We start from the raw sequence: 22251 nt of genomic DNA on the forward strand, positions 1-22251 counted from the left end.
GGGCCCGAGGAGTGAAAAGTTTCTTCCACTGGGATCCTGATGGGCCTATTGGAGTACCTTCGGAGTGGCAAACCCTCACTCTATTAGACAGAAGCCACAGGACAAACTCTCCAAGAGAAGCCTTTCTCTATTTTGTGCTCCCTGTGAGAATGCTGAGGGACAATGCCCTTGAGAGTCTTAGAAGCCCTATCGAATGGAGAGGATCTTAAGATTCTTAGAGGGCCTTTTGTCAGTCTGAAACTTTCTATGATTCACTGTCTTAGATCTCCCATTCTAGATTTGATCTATGCACTGGGGCCCTTCCTTAATTTGAGAGGCATTTGCTATCTGCAGAGGCTGGGAATAAGAAACAGTTTTAGGGCCGGCCCGGTGGTGCAGTGGTTAAGTTCTCATTGGTTAAGTGGTTCTGCTTCTCGGTGGCCCAGGGTTCGCTGGTTCAGATCCTGGGTGCAGACATGGCACCACTTGGCAAAAGCCATGCTGTGGTAGGCGTCCCACGTATAAAGGAGAGGAAGATGGGCATGGATGTTAGCTCAGGGCCCGTCTTCCTCGGAAAAAAGAGGTGATTGGCAGAGTTAGCTCAGGGCTAATCTTCCTCAAAAAAAAAAAGTTTTATTTTCAAACTCAGCAAGTCCTAGCTTCTTTATATTTATTAGTGTATTCTTTAACTCCTCTCTCTTTTCTTGCATTTTATGGGCTGTGACAAGAAGCCAGTAGGCCCTTCTGTATTCTGCCTGGAATCTCCTTGGCTATGTGGTTAACTTCATGAGGATTTCTGTTCTACCTTACTTCAGCTTGTTAATGTTACCAGCCTTTCTGTCATTACATTACAAGGGTCCCCTTTCCTCCAGCTTCCAATATTTTTCTTGTTTCTTTTTCAGCCTTCACTGAAGCCTGTTAGGCTTCTGCCTGCCACCTGGTCCCAATGTCAATGCCTCAGATTTTAGGGGTTTGTTCTAAGCAGCACTCCACTTTCAGATACCAAAATCTGTTCTTATCATCAATTCCTGCATACTGAACCACCTCAAGACTTAGTGACTTAAAATATGACCAATCGTTTATTCTGCCCATGAATCTGCAATTTGAGTAGCGCTTGGCAGAGATAGCTCAGATGGCTCAACGGGGGCTGGAGAATCCACTTCCAAGATGGGCACTTATATGACCAGCAGGTTGGTCTGTCTGTTGGTTCCTGTCTATGTGAGCCTCACTATATCCAGCTTGGTTCTTTACAACATGGCTGCTAGGTTTTAAGAGTGAGTCTTCCAAGAGACAGGAAATGGAAGTATCTTCATTTTTAAGGCCTGGACTCAGGAACTGGTATGTGTCTCTGTTAATGTGTGATAAATTACCTTAAAACTTAGTAGCTTGAAACAATAAACATTTATTACATCACACGGTTTCTGGGTGTTAGGAATCCAGAAGCAGTTTAGCTGGGTGGTTCTAGCTCAGGATCTCTCACGACCTTCCTGTCAAGAAGTAGGATGGGAATGGTGTCACCTGAAGGCTTGATGGGGGCTGAAATATCTGCTTTCCAAGCTCATCCACGAGGCTGTTGGCAGAAGGCCTTGGTTCCTTGCCACATGGGCCATGCCATAGGGCCACTCATGACATGGAAGCTGACTTCCCCCAAAGCAAGTGATCTGAGAGCAAAAGCAAACAAGGCAGAAGCCACAGTGCCTTGTTAGGACTTAGTTTCCAAAGTCTCACACTGTCACTTTTGCTTTAGTGACTAAGCCCAGCTCACACTCAAGGGGAGAGAAAGAAGTTTCCACCCAAGAGAGCAGTATTAAAGAATTTGATGGGCACGACCATAAGGGTGTCACATCTGTTGGATTTATCAGTCAAGCTATCCTGGGGCCCGATTCAAGGGAAAAGGGACACAGATGACAACTCTCAATGGGAGGTATGCCAAAGACTTTTGGGGCCATGTTTTAAAAAGTGCCACAGCAACTAAGGAGGCAGTAGGATTTTGTGAACTGAAGGTGTGGTCAGAGAGTTTTTCAGGCACAGGGAACGGCGTCCAGCACCTACTTAGTGCAGGCCTGGCTCTCGGTAATAAAGGTGCAGTATTGGACAGGACAAGATCCATTCCCTTTGATAGTGATGTTCTGGGTTGGCCTGGATGTGGAGGAAAAGCACGACTGTGTTTTGGGGAGGAGGAGTAGTCTCGATTGACTAGAGCATAGGGTCAGTATCATGGTAGGAATAAGCTTGTCCACATTGGTTAAGACCCAGATGCACAGGGCTCTGAATTGCAGGCTGAGGATCAAAGCATTGGGGAGCCATCCCCCCCACCCCTTTTCTAAGCAGGGTAATGACATGACCAAAGCCAGACTTTAGGAAGCCCAGTCTGGTACATGGTGAGATAGAGGGGGGAATGTCTGGGGACCGGGAGTCACTGACTTAACTAGGATGCTAGCAATAAAAAAGGAAAAAACAAAGGCTAGTATACAAAACCTTCTGTAGATACTTAGAAGAGCCATGGGGGTATTAATTGGTATTAATATCTCCAGCTGAGTGTGGTACAATGTACATGAACAAAAATAGCTAGAAAGCCCATCATTTCTTCTTGAGTCTAGGTCATATGAGATAAGAAGGTAGACAATGGTAATACATCAAAAGCCGCAATACCTCAGACTTTATTTTGCCTTGTACAACGGATTCTCCAAATTACCGGCAGTCCAGTTCTTAGCTACTGCCCCTGCGGCTTTCAAGTGTTCTATAATATTAATATATCTTTCTCCCTTGTCTTCACCGACCTATACAATCTTGACTTAACTGCATCTTATTCATCTCTTTTCTTTCCCTTCTCTTGGCAGAGAATGATTTCGTTTAAATTATACACTCATCTTTCTCACTGTATCCAGGTAGGTTCTGTTGTCACTGTCCTTCCCAGAGAAGGAAAGTGCATTCCTTTAGCTCTGTGCATAGAGGCTTAGAAGGAGAAGCTGACCCGGGCAGACAGATCTCTTTTTTTGAGAACAGAGGCCATCCAGTGTAGGAAATACAAGCTTAGGCTTTGGATCTGAGAGGTCTGTGTTCAAGTCCAGCTTAATCACCACCTGGCTGGGTGACCTTGGACAAATTATTCACCCTTTTAAAGTCTTGTCTCTTCATCCATAAAATGAGGATAATAGTAACACCCATGACATTAGTTTGTTATAAGAATTAAATGCAGTAGTGAATTAAAATAATGTGATTTATTAGTATAGTAATACATGAATCACAAATCTGAGCATGATGTTTCCTTGCATAGAGTAAATATGTGCTTCCCTAGCAATTGTTAGCCATGTGTCTGAGTGGGAGGGGATTTGGCCAGAGGCTGACTTCTTGAGCCGCTGTCACTCACTGATGCAGGTTCCTGCCTAGTGTACCTGTAGGAAAAGGGCTGTGGTGGCTTCTACACCCCTCATTGCAAGGTGGCTCTAGCCCCAAATGCCGATGCAGTCTCCTGCCTGCTGAACTACGCTGGGCCCCTCATTGATGGTGAGGATTGTTTGTCCGTTTGGTTTTCAGTGCTGAATTCAAAAGCGTGGAGCCCTGCTGGGTCCTCTCCCCAGGCCATATATTAACCTTAGCCCTGGAGGTCTGGTCACTGTCATGGCTGGATTCTGCCCAGTAAGATGAACCAAGAAGAGCATCTTCTCGTGGCCCAGAACAGGTCTGATCTAACTGCCCACTTCAGGCCCCTTTCCTTCAGGCCTCTCTAAGGTTTCTGGGTCAAGGTTGAGAGGCTTCTTTGCACAGGAGGCAGCCCCAGACCCACGTCGTTGAACTGGCTGTCTGAAAAGGAAACAAGAGCAAATTTCTCAAAAGGTGCTCCACAGAAGGGAACTCAACCCAGACAAGGGCTCCTTAACCTCTTTGCTGCCCTCACTGAAAGCTCTACCCTCTGGCCCTCTGGGGGCAAAGTGAGGGGACGGCCTCGGAGCCCTCTAGAGAGTGTGTGGGTGTGTCTGACACAAGCTCTGTGGTTAAGATGTCAACATTGGAAGTATGGGCCTATCTCTGCTCTTGAACTGTTCTGGGCCTTGCCCACCCATTGACCTCTAGCAATGGGCACTTTTGTCTTGAGCTCAAGTTCAGTCCCACCCTCTCCATGCCAGGCCCTCCTCACAGCTGTGTCCTCCTCAACCCTCCTCCAGTTCCCAGAACTTTTCCTGCCCAGAAACAGAAGATATTTATGTGGTGGTAACCCACACCTATGACTCAGCAACAAGCATCTTTCTGCATCTTGTGTATCCTTGGCCATCCATCTTGGACTCTGGGTCTGCACTGTTGTGGAGACACAGTCCTGAATGGGGCCCCAGCTCCTGTGATGGGGCTCTACCTCTATCTGTGCTCTGTAACCTGACTAATATCCCAGTATTCATCTGGCATGGGGCCTGTCATGCTCTAGCCATTTCCTCTCCCCTAGGATTAAGGCTCAGCTTTCAAGTACCTGGCCTCTGATATTTTTCTGACATTGACATCATGCATGCATTTCTGGCTCCAGCTTTCCTTGCTTGAATCATCTACCATTATTGATCTGGTCCATCTGTTGAGTCACCCTGCTGTATTTTTCTTCGGCTTTGCCTAATGCCTGGCACTCAGGAAATAGTCCATAAGAGTAATTGTTTTTAAAAAAAATGGATCCTCATTTGTTGATTGCTGATCCCCAAAATCTATTTCTGTACTTCCTTTGGGTCTCCCCTCAGTTTGTGGTACATTTTCTTTCCCACCTGCCTCCTACTATCTCTTTCCAAGGAACAAACAGTTCAGATAATCATTTATTCTTAAATAGCATATCAAGATGTCTCTGGTACTCCAAGCCAATTGTTTTTTAAAAGATGGTTTTATTCAATTTGACTTTTTCTTTGTAGAGAATAAAACCTGTCTACTCTTAGAATGCATTAGTTACAGATAAATGTGTCTAAATGGCAGCCTGAAATCTTCTTTCTTAGCTTATGATTTGGGGGGAATAAGAACATTCTAGAAATAAACTATGTTTTCTAGATAAGCACAAAATGTTTCCTCCTCTCTAGAAAATGTCTATGGTTTAGATCATTGGCTGGGGGGAGATGATAGGCCCAGTAAACATATTTCAAAGATGATGTCTATCCAGTGTGTAAATAACAACCCTCCAAATGAGAAGAAGCAGAGGGGTTGATTCAGAGCTTGCTGTGGCGGGGGAGTCAGCCACCATCACTGTGTTTGGCAGAGACTGCAGGGCAGGCAGAGGAGTGGGAAAGCTTTGTAGTGGAAAAAAAGAAGGCTTCAGCTGTGATTGGAGGCTGCTGGCCTGGGGAAGCTGAAGGCAGGCTGACTAGAGCATCCTTTGTGATTGGTTAGCGGGGCATTTAGGCTTTCTCCGGTTGGTCCTAAATTGGAAGCAGAGACATAAATTAGGGAAGCTGTCTGTCAGTGATCAAGTCCTGGCCATTTTGGGCCAATAGTTACAGAAGTTTTTGTTTAGCTTCCTGGATTGTCACTGGAGACAGCAATCTGGCTTTCTACAAGTCTGCCTTAGAGCCGGCTGGCCTCCTGGGCTGGTTATTGTTGATACGTGGGTTGATTTCCTGGGCAGGTTGTGGCTCAGGCTTCTATTCTATGTATGATCTGGCCATTGTCTGTTCATATATTTAGTCTCTCCCCAGGTACCACATTTTCTTAAGCTGTTAGAAGCTGTTTTACATAAAATCTGGTAGGTGCCAGTGCTGTGTTCCCCCTCGTCTTCTCTAGGGAATGCGTGGACGTCTAAAATGTTTGATGTGCAAAGCCAGTCTCGGGCCTTGCTCACAGAAAATGCTTTCACTGTCTCAGGAAATTATGGTGACTGGAAGAAAGAAGCAAAATAGACAGAAAATGGCAAATTCCAGCTGCAGGAGCTTCCAGGGAGAGGTGGAGGGCAGTTGGCTGCGCTTGTCTGTTGGACAAAGGCCCCAGCTCCCAGCAGATGGCCCTGATGACAGTACTGAGGGGTGGCTTTGAATGCGGTCTTGCCTAACCATGTGGATTTGAGCTTGGAGTTCCTCAAAAGATCCGGTGTCATGCCAGGAAAAAGTTGCAGGACTCTATTATTTGTAGAATCTGGTGGTTTTCAGCACTGGCTTTGTTTCTTTTTCCCCAGTAAAGTATAACTCAAATCTGAGTAGGTAAAATTGGATCATTTTAGGAGGATCGTTATAAACAAAAATGTCTGTGGACCCAGGCAAGTCCCACGTGTGTGCAGTGTCTCCCTAGGTAAAAGGCATAGTGAGGCCTGGGGACAGACCGGAGGAAACATTGTATCTGATCACAGCATCCGTCCCCGAACCCCTTTGTGCTCCCTCCTTTTATGGATGGTTTGTGGCCATGTTTTGACCAAGTCCCTTATGGAGCTGTATTTGGTGGAGTAGGCACTAACGTGAGGTTGGAAGAACGAAGTTCAGTTCAGCAACCTCATGTGGGATTTTAGAACTCCAAAACGTTGTGACTTTGGGGAAGGCCCCCTTCTGGGTCTTAGTTTCTTCAACTGGAAACCAAGAACAATCATAAGACCCCCTTCCCAGATTGTTGGGAAGACGAAATGAGACAATTCATATAAAGAGAGTTTTGTAATCTATAAAATCAGACTCTCCGATAATGACCTCAAAAAATGACCCTGAGATACTATGAAGTGGGTGGGGGGAGGATATTGAAATTCAGAGATGCTGAGGATAAAGTTAGAAAGACCAGAGTGGGTAAAATCAGCTTCGGCTTTGGCATACACCTAGAGGTTTTTAATTGTGTTATTTGTAGAATAAAATATTTTGACAGATGCTTTAAAAAACTGATGGGAGGGCCCAGTACGGTTCCCTTGCTGCATAGGCAGCCGCTGTGCAGCATGGTGGCGAAGGCAGGATGTTAATCTCTCCACAAATCCCCCTATGGCATTTAGAGAAGGGCCCATTAGAATTATGGAGATTGGGGTCACCAAGTCACTGAGGGGACCTCCTTCAGCGTTCAGCATTTACTTTTCTAAATTTTCATCGCAGAGCTCTTGGCCGGTTTCAGCAATCAGGGAGGGCTGCATCAAGCAAGATTTACCTCCTGGGCTTGGCTCTGAGGCCAAAATGCTTATAAAATATTAACTGAGGGCAGTGTAGCATTTTCTCATGGCTTGGGTTTTGATATGAACTGTCTCTTTGGGAATTCACACTCGTTCTGCATATATAACACTTCTACATCTATCGCTATGTATTTTCCCAAGCCATATTCCTTAGGATCAAGGAAGAGACCTAGGTTTTAATTAGTGATCTCTCTCATGTTTTATTTAGGACCCTGATCTCTAGAACTTGAGATGAGTTGTAGGAGGGTCTGAGGATGTATTTCCAGCGAATCTTCTGTAACATACACTTGCTCTGCGTATGTAGACTCTTCTGATTTGCTTTTAGAGGTCTTTGCTCTCTGAATTATTCTCGGGAGGAGATTGCACACTGTGGCTTATTTTGCCTGGTATCTGTGCCTACCTGACTTTTTGGTGAACCTCTTGCTGGAAAACACGGTCCAGCAGAAGGGTTGAGGCTCCCTAAGGCCAGCCCAAGAAGGGACATTTGAAGTCATCACATTATGCCCGTGGCTGCTCTGCCAGGAGGTAGTCACACCTCTGGGACTGGGCCTCCCACATGCTCCCAAGAGCATGGAGTGTCCCTTGAGCTTCTTTGCGGCGCTCCATAAGCAGCTCCACCCACAACAGCCTTAACATGGTCATTGTTCTGGATGGAAATCACAGATGCAGGAAATATTTTAGTTGTGTTTCTATTTACAACTCAAATCTTGTGGAAGTCCAGCCTGCTCTCCTTATCAAGACTTTGTTTTTCCTAAATAGGTCCAAACTCACTGGCTTGGCATTTTGGGCCCTTTGCCATTTGGATCCAACTTCTTTGTCAGTCTAGTCTCCGTCTCAGCCACATGTCTCCTGCCACCCATTGAAGACAAGATCCTTTGCCCTTCAACCAGGTTTCCCATTTCTCCTTTTGGAAACCTTGCATTCTTTCCTCATGTAAACTTCCTCTGTCTCCCCTTCTGGAACAATCTATCTTCTCTGAGCTCTCCTAGTGTGTGTTTACCTATGTCTTACACGACATCTTACCTCCTTCATTTAATGCTCTCCCTCCTGGAGAGCAGGGCCCATGCCTCGTTCTCTGCTGTCTTTGCCTGCTACAGCGATGGACAGAGAATAGTCTCAAAAGACATTTGTCCAATCATGGAATTGAAAACTATGGATTTCAGTGACAGAAATCATCACACGGGGTGTTCAGAAGGCTTTTAACGTGGGAAAGCATTTTGTAACCTTTCCCACATTTATTTCAGGTTGAAATCTGCCTATTAAATAATAATAATAAAGAAGTAAACAGCACAATTTGGTACATAAGAGGAGGGATTCTGGAGTCATGTCTGAGTAGGAAACTTCCCTGTATTTCATTGCTATGTAATCGTCAGAGATTTCATTTTCTGGATTTCAATTTTCTCAGTTGTAAAGTAGCAGTAACAGCATGTGTTTCAGTGAACACAAGATACCCCATTATTTTATATACTACTAAGAAAGAAACATTACTGTCAATTAAACAATGAAACAATGCTTTCTGTGCCTTAGAATTCTTATTTTACACTTAATGCAATAGCTCTTTTAGCTATATTTAGGCTTTTGAAGAATCACATATTACTCTTTAAAAAAGGAAAATGAATTGGTTGACGTTTTCCTAAAACATCTTCATATTCAGAGTCTGAGGGTTCCGAAACACATTTCAACTCGAAGTAGTCGAGGCTCGTGTTTTCCACACATTATCATCCTCTATGTCAGTGAAGCTATGGGTGATGCAGCTCTTTTTCCTCTAAGAACGAACTACTGGTTCCTGTAGAATTTTCTGCCAAGCTGCTAACTCTGTCGTTCAAATTTTAAATGCTGGTGCTTTCCTGATCTTACAAATCCACGTCACCAGAAGGTTTTCAGGCAACAGCCAGGACTCAAATGGTCCTTAAGTGGTTTGTCCATTGAAGCGCCAGGGGGTTGCAGATGGTCAGCTAGCTCCCCAAGAATAACAATCACCTAACATCAACTTCATCCGGGCTATCTCCTGGCTGATAGCGACTGTGGATACATCCCCATTTCAGAGATGTTAACGTGTAGAAAAGAATGTGCCTCTTAGAATAGTTAAGACAGGGTACAACCTCCCTCCCAGGGTTGTAATGTGGTTTAAAGGAGAGAAGGTTTGTAGCTATTATTGCAATTATGCTTATAATAAAGTCTTAGGAAGGGTAATGGAGCCCTCTAGAAACAATAACTATTTATGGAGCACTCATTAATGTGATATATTTATTAATTTATGGTATAATTTTCATATTTAAATTTTCCCTAATATGTTTTTTCCTTTTTTATTGAGATTTGATTTACATTTAATGAAATGCATGGATATTAAGTGTACAGGTCTATGAATTTTGACCCCTGTGTTAGCAGCAGCCCTATTAAGATGTTTTCATCACCCAGAAACATCCCTCTTAGGCCCCTTCCCATTCATTATCCCCCACTTCCCCAGACAGCCTCTGTTCTGATATCTTTTACCATGGATTAGTTTTGCCTGTTCTAGAACTTAACAACGATGGGATAACGTGGTAGGTACTCTGTGTCTTTTTCTGAGATACTTGCATGTCACTGTGTATGTGAAGAGTTCGTGCCTTTTTTGTGCTGAGTAGTCTTCCATTGTGTAGACATGCCATTGCTTCTGTGTTCTTCTCTTGATGGACATTGAGGTTGTTTCCAGTTTGGGGCCATCATGAGTAAAGCCTCTGTGAACGTTTGAGTACAAGTATTTTTGTTTACATGTTTTCATCTCTTGGGGCAGCATCTAGAAGTAGAATTGTTGGATCAAAAAGGAGGTGTATGTTTAACTTGATGAGAAACTGGCAGAGCTCTTCTGAAAGTGGTTGTACCATTTTATACTCCCACGATGTATGAGAGTCCTGATTACTCCACATCCTTGCCGGGGTAGGCAGTTTCAGTCTAGTTAATTTGAGGCATTTGAATGGTGGTGTGGTGAAATCGCTATGGCTTTAATTTGCATTTTTCTGGTGACTAATCATCAAGAATACTCGTTCATATGTTTATGGGCCACTTGTATATCTTCTTTTGTACAGTACCAGTTGAGTCATTTGCTCACTTTTCAATATGGTCATTTGTGTTTTAATTATTAAGTTGTAGGGGTCAACTTTGTCGGATATATGTATCGTAAAACATTTTCTCCCAGTCTGTGGCTTGCCTATTCATTTTCTTAATGGCACTTTTTGATGAGTAGAAGTTTTTAATTTTGGTGCAGTCCATTCTTATCCATTTTTTTCTTTTATAGTTAGTGTTTTCTGTGTCCTCTCTAAAGTTTTTGCCTACTCCAAAGTCAGAAAGATATTCTCTTCTATTTTCTTCCAGAAGCTTTATAGTTTTCACTTCTACATTTAGGTCTGTGATCTATCCCTAATTAAATTTTGTGTATGGTTTGATGTATGTCTAAGGATAACGTTTTCCCCATATAGCTAGCTAGTTGTCCGACTAACCGTTTGTTGAAAATACTCCCGTTTCCTCATTGACTTGCTTTGGCACTTTGGTTGAAGGTTAATAGTCTGTGTGAGTGTGGTCCACTTCTGGACTGTCTACTCTATTAATCCATTTGTTTATCTTTTTATATGCCAATGCCATACTGTCTTGACTTATTGTAGCTTCAGTGTTGGTTTGAAATCAAGTAGTATATGTCCTCTAACTTTGTTCTACTTTTTAAGGATTGTTTTGGTTTATCTAGGCCTTTGCATTTTCTTTTACATTTTAGAATAAGCTTGTCAATTTCTACAAGACTTTCAAGAGATTTTGATTGGAATTGTATTGACTGAATAGATCAATCTGAGGAAAATGGAAATCTTAGCAATATTCAGTTTTCCAACGTATGTATACACAGTACCTCTTTTTAATTATTTAGGTCTTATTTCATTTCTCTCAGAAGTTTTAAAAATGGTTTTCTGTGTAGAGATCTTGCACATGTTTCTTTATCCCTATGTATTTTGAGTTTTAAAATATCTTGTATATGGTATATATTTTTAAATCCACCTGTCAATTGTTTGCTGCTGATATTTAGAAATACAATTGATTTTCGTATATTGACCTTGTATCCTGCAGCCTTGCTAAATTCAATGTTACAAATATTTTGCTCAGTGCTTTTACAGATGTTTATTCTTGCAGCTCCATCTAGGATGCAGGTGTTAGTGTGATCATATTTATAAGAAATTTGAACTGACATTACATGTGACAATTTCTTTGCTCGAAGTCAGGCAGTTTGAATAACAGGGGGACTAGGATTTGAATTTAGGTCTCGTATGACTCCAAGGCCCAGTCCTTTCCACCCTACCTTAATATTTCACCTCTTTGACATTTGGGTATTTGAAGGAGTGATGCCATGTAGCTTCCCTGGGTTTCACTGGGGCATTTTTGTGTCATCAAGGGCATGAATTGGCCAATGGAACCCTTAAAACAGAACATAACAAGACTAAGATGATAAAGAGACTGGTGGCTTCCTAGCTTCAAGAGGACAGTCTGTTTTTCCAGATTCCTCCACAGAAGACTGTCAATGCAACTGAATGTAGTTGCAAAGTTCAGTCCCCTTTACTCACACTGTTGGTGCACGTTAGCTGTCGCTAAATCTTCCATGTGTGGGGATGCTGTAAAGTTTGTTTTCCCTCCTTCTCTCCCACAATGTGCTGCAGGAAACCATTTCTGTACAGCAAAGGAGCTCACAGAGGAGATTAGGTCATTAACATCAGAGAGGGACGGGCTGGAGGGACTCCTCAACAAGCTGTTGGTGCTGAGTTGCAGGAATGTCAAAAAGCTGGGACGTGTTAAAGAAGATTACAACAGTCTGAGAAGAGAACTGGACCACGGGGAAGCCGCCTACGGTAAGTAGTCACAACTGCGGCCTGGCGAAATATTCATATTTATTGTATTGTGTGGCCGGGCGGGGCGTTCTGTGCTTCATGTGAACGTTGTCACTGTGAAGGGCATCCTGGAGCACACAACAGTTTTCCTGGAGGATTTTTTTGGCAGCAGCCTTTGCAAATGGGGTAGAATTTCTTGTCAGCTTTTGTTTTGCTATCACATGTGACATCTTTTCTTTTTCTGTCTTGTTCCCCCTCCTCTACTCTGGATTTGCTAATGGGCTGGTGATTATTTAGAGCAATCTCTCCCTTGGCACGGGTCTTGCCAATTTTCTGTTTGACAATTATCTTCCTTTCGCTTGTTGGCTCAGTCTTCTGGCTCGCGCAATCACAGACGAAAGCAGGGCGACTCTGAAAAGACTGAGAAAAGACCATGAAGCGGCTTTTCTGTGTGTGAGCTTTTCCGAGAGCTTCTTTCCCCAGGAAGAATGATGTAGACATGCCAATGCTGCCTTAGCCCAAGAATCTGCTGGTCAGAGGAGTTCAAGTATTCTTGTGTTCTTTTCCTGACCAGTTCTTAAGATAATTGAGGTCACCTCGAGGTTTGCTCCCTGAGGGATAGTCTTGGAAGATGCCAGTTCAGTCCAAATCGGTAAAGTGAAAACCTATTTCTTAAAAAAAAGTAAAGGATTTCTGATGATTCAGTTTCCAATATGCGGAAGGAAATCATAAGAAGAAAATTCAGATTTAAAATATATTCGATGCTGGAACCTGTTTCTTCACCAGTAAAATGAGAAGAATAATATCCATCTCATAGGCTGATTAAGTGGTACAGATTAAGTGGGGTAACTTACAAAGATCCTGAGTTGTGTGTGTGTGTGTGTGTCTATTTGCCTCTGTAATACTCTTAGGAACTAGAAGTGACGTGACTGGAGGGCAGGGGTCATACGTAGTATGTCATGGTCCCTAAATAAATGTTGTTTACTAAGAAAACGAAAGACATATGCGCTAACAAGTGACTATATGTACAAAGTATGCTTATTTAAAAAGAAATAAGAAAAATGGGGATATTAGGTAGCCAGATTCGAAGTAGGGCTATTTGAAAATGTTCCATAAATTGAAGTAAATGAATGCTAATATTTAAAACCAAATAAATATGAAATCAGCTGGCAGAAATAGGTGCGTCATTTCGCTGTGAATACATTTTGTTTGAAAGCCTTGCTAAATTGTGTCGAGAGAGGTTTCTTCACAGAGTCTTGTGAATCACACATAGGGTGTTTAGTTGCCATTGTGTCTTCTTGGCAATGGACACTTCTACGTTGGCTCAACAACTCGGAGCGTCTTTTTTTTCACTTTTGTAGGTCAAGCTTTGTTTTTGCCGAATATGTAACTAGAGACTGTGTGTTTGAGCCTTAATATATAACTATAGTACTGAGCAGTGACAATATGATTCCCCAAGATGTAACAGTGTGGTTTATTACGTTATGATAAGAATGAACATTATATATGTATATATATATATATTTTCTTTTAAAGATTTTATTTTTCCTTTTTCTCCCAAAGCCCCCCAGTACATAGTTGTGTATTTTTAGTTGTGGGTCCTTCTAGTTGTGGCATGTGGGACACTGCCTCAGTAGGGCTTGATGAGCAGTGCCATGTCCGTGCCCAGGATTCGAACCAGCAAAACCCCAGGCCGCCAAAACAGAGGTCATGAACTTAACCACCCGGCCACGGGGCCAGCCCTGAACATTATATATTTTAAATGAATTTTTGCTATTGACTTTTTACATGCGTCAACAATGAAAACTATGAAATTTCTCATGTTACCACCACATAATTTTTGGCACAAAATGGGGAATCTAGTATGTCTAAGAATAAAGAAGATGTGAACAAATTTGGACAAATTTAGTCCAGCAATATTTTCATTGGAACAGTTGAGCTCTGGAAAGCCATTAATATCTCTTTAAAAAAAAAAAAGAGCTGTACAGTATTTTTTGAATCTCATCTTTGTCACTTCACTATTTTCAAAATGATGAATAAAACATAAACAAATGGAATGAGAGATTGTTACCATGGATGATTCTAAATTGCAGATGGCTCATTACTGTTGTGAAGGTGATCTTTATGTTTTATGCTGGGGTTTAGCTGAATCAGCTGCCCTTTCTCTAAGCTTTAGGCTGAAGCTAATTTTTAACCAACCTGAGGTGACTTGGCTTCAGGTGAACCAAATTAAAAATCTTGGGTTAGTGAGAGTGTGGGAGACAAATAAATAAATAATGAACTCCTTAGCAAATTGAAAATTTTATCTATTGAAATGTAATAAAACTAGGCCAAAATCCATATTCTGTCATTTGTTGGATTTTTTTTTGTTTTTTAGATTTTAGTTTTTTCCTTTTTCTCCCCAAAGCTCCCCGGTACCTAGTTGTATATTCTTCGTTGTGGGTCTTTTGTTGGAGTTTTGAGAGTTAAAAATTCAGGAGGAGCTCTGAGCTCGTTTAAATGTAGAGCAAATACAAAGGAATAGTATGTATATAAATGTACATACTGTGAGCTGACTCCTTTTGCTCTTAGATAAAACATTTAAAAATAAGACTATGTAAGAAATGAGCAATATGTAGTGCTATTAAAAACAGATTTTGATTTCCAGCAGTGGTTGTAGAATGCAACATTCAGGGGAAAAAGCAATTCAGGGATGGATGAGCAACTCCATAATAATGGGGACACAGGCTCTTCTATTTTGTTCTCTGTGCCCCTCAACATGTGATGTGTGGCCCAAGATGGCTGACCCAGCCACGTGTATGTCCAAGTCCATCCAGGCACTCTGTTGCGATAGCAGAAGAGGAGATGTACAGTCTTAGGAAGCAAGGAGCAGTCTCTCGCATACAGAAAACGCCTATTGACGGGAAGTGAGCATGTAATGACTCATCACAGATGAACCTGCTTTGCTCATCACTTACAATATCATTACGTCTTGTGTCTCTGGCTAGGCTATAAGTCCACTGAGGTCAAGCACTGTCCTTAGGTTTCATTTGTATTGTTGCAGTCTTCAGCTTGGTGTCTTTAAAAATTGTAAATATACCGTAAATAGCTGTCCATTTACTGGGGCCAGACATTGCAGTGAAACATTAGTCCTTTCTTCCTGTATTTTGAATTACAGACCCGGCCCTTGGATCTTCTTTTTAAAAAAATTTTAAAATTCATTTTCCAATTTAACGAGGGCAGCAATAAGTTTGATAGTCTTTCATGGAAGATGCTCGAGTCGTCTGAGTCAGATATTCAGATTGGGGTGTCAGCAGACAGAACAATATGAGGAAAAGGGACTGACTATGCCAAAGTACTCAAGGGCGAAGGGAGACAGAAATCACTGAATCCATTGACTTTTGTCATAGTGACACAGTCTCTATGAAGAGGCGAGAGGGGTATGTTTTAAGCCCTATCAACTGTTCTTAAGACTTCAGGAGAACACGTTTGAATTCTGAGCAATTTTAAGTGCAGTGAAATAGAATGAAAAGCTAAGTCTATCTTTCGACCCCTGAATACTTATGGAAATTAACTATGAACCTTTAATTATTGTGGGTTTCAATGTTTTTATAAAGGGAGAGTAGGAAGAAAAAAATCAGTCACTTTTTTACAGTTTGCTACTTCAGTTTTTCAGAAAAAAGACAAACCCTGAGATTTACACTACTGTTTTTCCATCCCTTGTGTGTAATCTGTATTGTACTTTGTTAATATTGTTGATTTCGCACTGTAACTCAGATATAAAGGAAGCAGACGTCAAGGGGAGAGATTTAATCACAGAATAATCAGGGCTAGAATTTTAAATAGGACATCATTAGCATGTTCATGAATTTTCCCACTTTATGCCAGCTGCCTAAGTCAAAAAATACTGCAGATGTAGCTCAAAAACGCTGCCGGGTCTGGGGCCCAGTGAGCTGTCAGGAATCCATGTTGAGGATCTGTAAAATATGTAAAGGATTGTCAGTGCGAATGTCAAATGGCAGGATTTCGTGTTTTCTGGGAGTGATGGCTGGCTGCGTCCAGTTTGTTGTTTTTTTTTTTTAAAGATTTTATTTTTTTTCCTTTTTCTCCCCAAAGCCCCCCGGTACATAGTTGTATATTCTTTGTTGTGGGTCCTTCTAAGTTGTGGCATGTGGGATGCTGCCCTAGCGTGGTTTGATGAGCGGTGCCATGTCCACGCCCAGGATTCAAACCAACGAAACACTGGGCCACCTGCAGCGTAGTGCGCGAACTTAACCACTCAGCCACGGGGCCAGGCCCTGGTAGCATCCAGTTTTAAACTCATTTGCCTTTCAGTGAGTAAGGAGGAAGTGGAAGGCGGAGAAGGGGCAGTTTTTAAGGGTAATAAAGTTGGCGTGGACTCAACTTTTCAGTTATGGTTTGGGGCTAGCCCCTGCCTTCTGCTTTAGGTTAGAAAGGCCAGCTATCCACACTGACATGATCTTGCCCTTATTTTTGGACTACCTCGTAATTTTGGAGCTTGAAATAGCTAATAAAAGGAAGTATGACATCCTTTAGTGAGATATTAGTTTAACTCTGAAGCCCACGGGTGAAATTTCTTTCGTTAGTCACCTCACATCTATTAAGAAAAGGCTTTCAAATTAGAGATCCTGTGCTTTACCGGGTCTGAATATACAGACCATAATTCCCCTTCCACATTTATCAGATGTATTTAGAAGAAATTTTCAAGAAAAATTAGAAGAGAAGAATAAAATCTGTCTTATTTTTTTGTGGGGGGAGGAAGGAGAATTGGAAAAAAATGTGTAACAAAGAAGTAAATAACAAAATTAACAAATAAAATTCACAAGTTGAGACAGAAGAAAATGCTAATGACAAGTGTGAATTATTTTGGTTGAGCATATGATGTGATAATGAGCTTCCTAGAAGCCAGGGCAAAAAAGACAGTTGAAACATCATCCCTATTCCTCAAAAGCAACTTGAAACACCAAGTCTTCAGGAATGTGGAGTGGTATTAAATTCTTAAGGACAATTCTTTTGAGAGCATAATGGAAAGTCCTTATGAACAGTTTTATAACAAATGCAAAAGCACTTTTCATATTGCTGTTACCAACCACCTCTGGGGGAAAAAAAATCAAGGGATGCCTTCAAAGCAGGAGTTTGTGGATAGACTGTGAAATTGTACACAAATTTCAGATCTGTGGGTATGGACATTTTTTTTCCACACAAATATCCAGATTAAGAATCAGCAGATTCTTAAAGGAGTCATTCTAAGTGCTCCCAAATTTTAAGAAACATTATGTTATAATATAATACCATGGAAGTGAATTAATGAGAGCTCAGGCTAATTAAGCTTAAATATGGAATCTTCCAGTGATCTAACACAATTCAAAGATGAGACTGCAACTTCAAAGGGTGGCTGGATATCGTATTCTGTAGACTCGCCAAATGTCACCTCTCTCCTCTGAGCTTTGACTAAGATCAGCACAGTAGACAACTTTGCTGTTTGGGCCAGAACAGTGACAGAGTACCTGGTAACTAAGGACCAAGCTACTTGTCTTAGAACCAGAGGAGTGTTGCAGATTCTGTGTGGGGAGGAACTCAGGTTGTTACACGGGAAATATCTTATTTGTGTCTGCCTTTCTAAACTGGAAATTCACATTTGTTTAGATTTAAAAATATATATCCTACAAACCTTGGGAGGAAAACTTATTTTTATAGATTTCCAAATCTTTTTTTCTCAGGTTTTCCCATGGCTGAGCTTTCGCATCTCTAATCATTTACCTTTGATTCATCTTATTAATTTATTATGTTGTGAGGTTCCCAGTTAAATATCTATTTGCATTTTTAATTTCCCTCCATGGCTTTTTTTTTTTATTTTCAATTTCATCGCTATTAGTATGGTTATTTCTCTTCAGCCACTTTTGCCTGTGAGTTTCTGAGCTTGAAATTTGCAAATGTCTTCCTTCCTTTTTTTTATTAACTAATTGTGATAATTCTTTTGGGAGGTAGCCATCTTCACAACAGCGTAAAAAGCCTGTATGAGGATGTGGGAGGCCTCAGTTTAATTTCAGTTCTGTTTTTGCTAATCATCTGCATAGCACCTGGCATATATAGGCATCACAATGTGAGGTTTGATGAATGAATGATCTTTAGCACGTGACTGGATTTTCTCTCCTTCTCTGTTGCTTGATGTATGACACAGTAGAAACCGATCTCTACGTTTCATCTTCATCCGAAAACCCATGGCTTCAATAAGCATTTATTGAGCACTTACAATATGCCAGGCACCATGCTAGGCCTTTGTGGTCCAGAATGAATCAGACAGTCCCTGAGGCTACTTAAGTCCCTGTTCATTCTAGTTCCTTCCAGTATTGAATTCCCAGGATTCTATCCAACTTTGTTCATTTTTTTCTTGCTCTCAACTATCTCTGATCTCCTCCTCCTATTTTTGTCCGTGTAATTTTTTTTAGAAATCTTTACCATTGTTACGTCCTCCTCCACCTGTCTCTCCATTTGCTCTCTATACTCCCTTAACGATACTTCAGTCACACATTCCCCGGGTGGGAATGCAATGATGATTTTCATTGTGTTTCATACCCAGTTGCAATAGACAGATTTTGGGCATGCTGATTTGTTTGGAGCAGGAACTTACTTCTATATGGTAGGGTGGGTACATGTGACTCTTACGTGTCTGACAGACGTTCTGCTTTGTAGCTCATTCTTGGCAACCAGTGCTTTTCCTAATCCCTTTTACAGTTCATTTGGACTCTGGGCTTTTGGTAACTTTGGTGTGTATACACACACACACACTCACACACTCATACACTCTCTCCTGAAGACTAAGGGAAGAATTGTGAGTGGAATTCCATGATTCCTGGAGGAACGCTCCTTGGCCGTGAAGGCTGTTTTTGGGGAGTGAGGGGATTATTTGTTGCATGGGACTGTGCCACGTATTGAAGAATCTTTCTCACCCCTGATGATTGTTTTTTGTGCAACTCTTCCTCCCACCCCCTTTTTTAAATGTCCCTGGGTGGGAGCAGTACCACCCTCAGTTAGCTGAACAACTTCAGCATTATGTTATGATTAGGAAATAGATCATTACTATGATTATTAGAAACTAATTGGAATTAGTAGTCTTAATTCTCCTATTCTTATTATCTTTTATATAGATCCTCATAGGTTTAAAAATGAGTTCTTTTAAGACTTCTTCCTCTGCTCTTTACAGTATATATTCAGCATGTATTTATTGGGTCCCTTGCTCTGTGCACAGATTAGCTGTGGCCGTAGTGGATTTAATATTGTCTTTGAAAGGAAAGAATGATCCCCTGTATGTTGTCGCTTTCTCTTCAGTAACAAATGTTGGTTATTTCCTTTCTGTTCCTAAGCCCTTTCTCTGGGCTGGGCGCTGCGCTAAGGCTGGACATACATTTGGTCATCTAATGCTTCTGACACTGTGTGGCCGGCCCCAGGACAGTCACCATTTTACAGAGGAAGATGCTGAAGGTTAGAAAGGATCAGCACGTTGTCCAAAGTCACATGGACATGAGGAGTCAGGGCTGGGATTTGAATCCTTTGTTCCCGCAATTTTACCTTTTTCACTGTTTTATGTGCTTTATGAGCTCGATTCCTAGCACAAGCTTCTCTACTCACCCCTCAGTCACACCCCTTTACCTAAATACCACACTCATAGAGTCATGATTATGGAACAAAAGTCCTCTAAAAATCACCTCTGGATCATGTTGAGTGCCCTGAAAAGAGAGTATTGTTCATTTTTGAAATTTCTACGTACACTCTGGCTGAAATGATGACCCACTGTCTGCAATTTTGCTATACCAGATGGATCATTTAACTCGATGGGAGGTTCTTAGAGGTTACCATCCTTAGGACAGTCACATATTTTGCATTAAAACCCAAATCCTTTATTGTTGAAGGGCAACTAAGAGGGATTAGCATCCTACAACAAATGAGAAAATTCGAACTATAGAAATTTAACTGGATATGTATTTGTTAACTGCAACCCACCTTTTGATATTTTTTTCAAAGAACTGTTGATAGTTCCGCTTCCTGTTCTAAAATGCTTGAATGTCAATGTTTTCGTTCATATTCTTATAAATATAGGCGTTAATAAGTAGATTGATACACTATCCAGAGTTTCTGATAGAGGACTATTGCAAGGCCTGTTTGCCTATAAGAATTTACTAGTGTGTAATCCTATTGGTTACAAGGAATTCAGCTTGCAAAATGTGATGGTCATCTTTCTAAGCTGCTTTTGCGTGAGTTTTTGAATTTTAAATAAAACATTTAAAATATTTTATAATTCAGGGCTTTGAGGAATTAGGACTGATTTTTTTTTTTATTGAGTCTAATTTTGTGAGGTTTTGCAGAATTCAGTTTTAGTGGTAGTATGACATCTTTTATGCTGTCACAGTTTTTTTAATGATTAATTTTGTAAGAAACATTTTATTTTCCTCTTTGGCGTTGCCATGAGTTACGGCTTCCTGCCATTTTTGCCATGTGCTTCCTCTGCTTTGAAGCTGCCATTTATTCAGAAATCCAAGAGAGACAAAACTTATTTGAGAGCATCATTTGTTGCTAATCTGACTTTTCAGGTTTTCTTAGCTCTTGTAAAGGAGAGAGGGACTACGGATAAATGTTTTCCTGCCCTGACAACTTTACTGCAACAATTTTTGCTGCTCTGGGCCACTGTACTGTTGTATCCGGGGGTGGCCATTTTGCTTCATCCACTTTCCTTCCAGATTTTTATTAATTGGGGAGGGTTGGGTCACTGGAGGGGTGGAAAATCCTACACCAATACACTGCAATTTAATTTAATTTGCATGTATTTTTTTGCATGTATTTCTGCCGTTGCATAGCATGGCAGGAGCCATCAAGAGTTACTTAATGATCTGCTGACTTGACAGCATCAAAAATTTATAAACCAGATATGCTCGTATTTCACGTGCTCATGTAGCTATAGAATGTAATTTTTTCTTTTGACATTATACTTTCCAAAGTCTTTATAACTCCTTAATAACTGATTGCGTATTTTGCTTTTAGATTTCATTGCAACCAAATTTTGTTTTCCTCTTTTCATTTGCCAAAATGATAAACTTATAGTTATTTTAGCCCATTTTGGACGTCTCTCTTTTCCAATGTGTTACTGTGGCTGCTTTACACTTCACGTATCCCCAAATGTTATATTACCTTTCCCAAGAAATAATCTAATGAAAATATATGATGATTTCAGGGTATGCTCAATGAAAGGAAGCCTGGGCTTGGTCCGACAAGGTGACTGGAGTCTTGAGCTTCTTTCAACTGTGTCTGACCCAGCATTTGACTTTGGTCCAGATGTTCCAATTGTATTGGCAAGACAGGTAAATTAGAGTTTGGCAAATGTCTGTTTGCCCTTCACCCAACCCCATGGTTTTTTTTTTTTTTTTTGAGGAAGATTAGCCCTGAGCTAACTACTGCCAGTCCTCCTCTTTTTGCTGAGGAAGCCTGGCCCTGAGCTAACATCGTGCCCATCTTCCTCAACTTTATATGTGGGACGCCTACCACAGCATGGCATGCCAAGTGGTGCCATGTCTGCACCCGGGATCCGGACCGGCGAACCCCGGGCCCCCGAGAAGCGGAACATGAGAACTTAACTGCTGCGTCACCAGGCTGGCCGCCCCCCCCCTTTTTTTTTTTCCAGAGACTGTAGGGGCTGTCAGTGGGGGCTGAATACCAAACTCCATGTCCGCCCTGGAGGGTCACCAAACACTGAAATTCCTCAGTGGTTTAGAATCCCGAGAATGCGTCAGCTTTTGGAGGCGAAGTAATTTCCTGTATGGATTATACAGGAATCCTCTGAAGTTGAAGCTTATGAAATTCCTGGAGTTATTCAAGTGTTTTTGTTTCAATTTTTAATTTATTCCACCAAATATCATAAGAAGAAAACACATTTTTAGAGCCGAACAGAAAATGTCCATCATACAACTTTGGTAACAGAGCTCCTGGTTTCATTTTGAGTATTCCTCTCAGTGCCTGGAGCACGTGCAGAGGTTTTACACGCTTGGACTCAGGGTATGGACGCAACTGTACGTTCTTTCTCCTCCCATAGCCTTACACGGCAATAGTGAAAGCATTGCATCACTTTATCATCCTCATTCTGCAGATGCTACAAGCGAGGCTGAGTGAGCTGAGAGCTGTAGGTGGGGAGTGAGGAGCTGGAACGTGGCTCAGACCGGTCTGGCTCCAGAGCCATGCTCCTCATCACACGCTTACATCTCCCTGTGGCAGCCTAGTGTTCCGATTTAGTATTTATGATCTTTATAACGTTCCAAGAGCCAATATGCCATGATTGATTTAACTACCACCTTA

The 22251-nt window shown here is 41.5% G+C and overlaps 1 protein-coding gene across 6 annotated transcripts in view; it reads left to right on the plus strand.

Moving 5' to 3' along the window:
* DISC1 (DISC1 scaffold protein) overlaps nucleotides 1-22251 on the plus strand; it is a 341872-nt gene that overhangs the window by 127322 nt on the left and 192299 nt on the right. For all 6 annotated transcript variants that reach the window (XR_006887032.1, XR_006887035.1, XR_006887036.1 and 3 more), the window contains exon 9: nucleotides 11743-11931. Coding sequence is in view for 3 of the 6 variants with exons in the window: in XM_046650469.1 (XP_046506425.1) it covers nucleotides 11743-11931 (189 nt within the window). In the remaining 3 variants the exon portion in view is untranslated. The remainder of the gene's footprint in view (nucleotides 1-11742; nucleotides 11932-22251) is intronic.

Source organism: Equus quagga, chromosome 2 (assembly GCF_021613505.1).
Source record: "Equus quagga isolate Etosha38 chromosome 2, UCLA_HA_Equagga_1.0, whole genome shotgun sequence".
Taxonomy (NCBI): domain Eukaryota; kingdom Metazoa; phylum Chordata; class Mammalia; order Perissodactyla; family Equidae; genus Equus; species Equus quagga.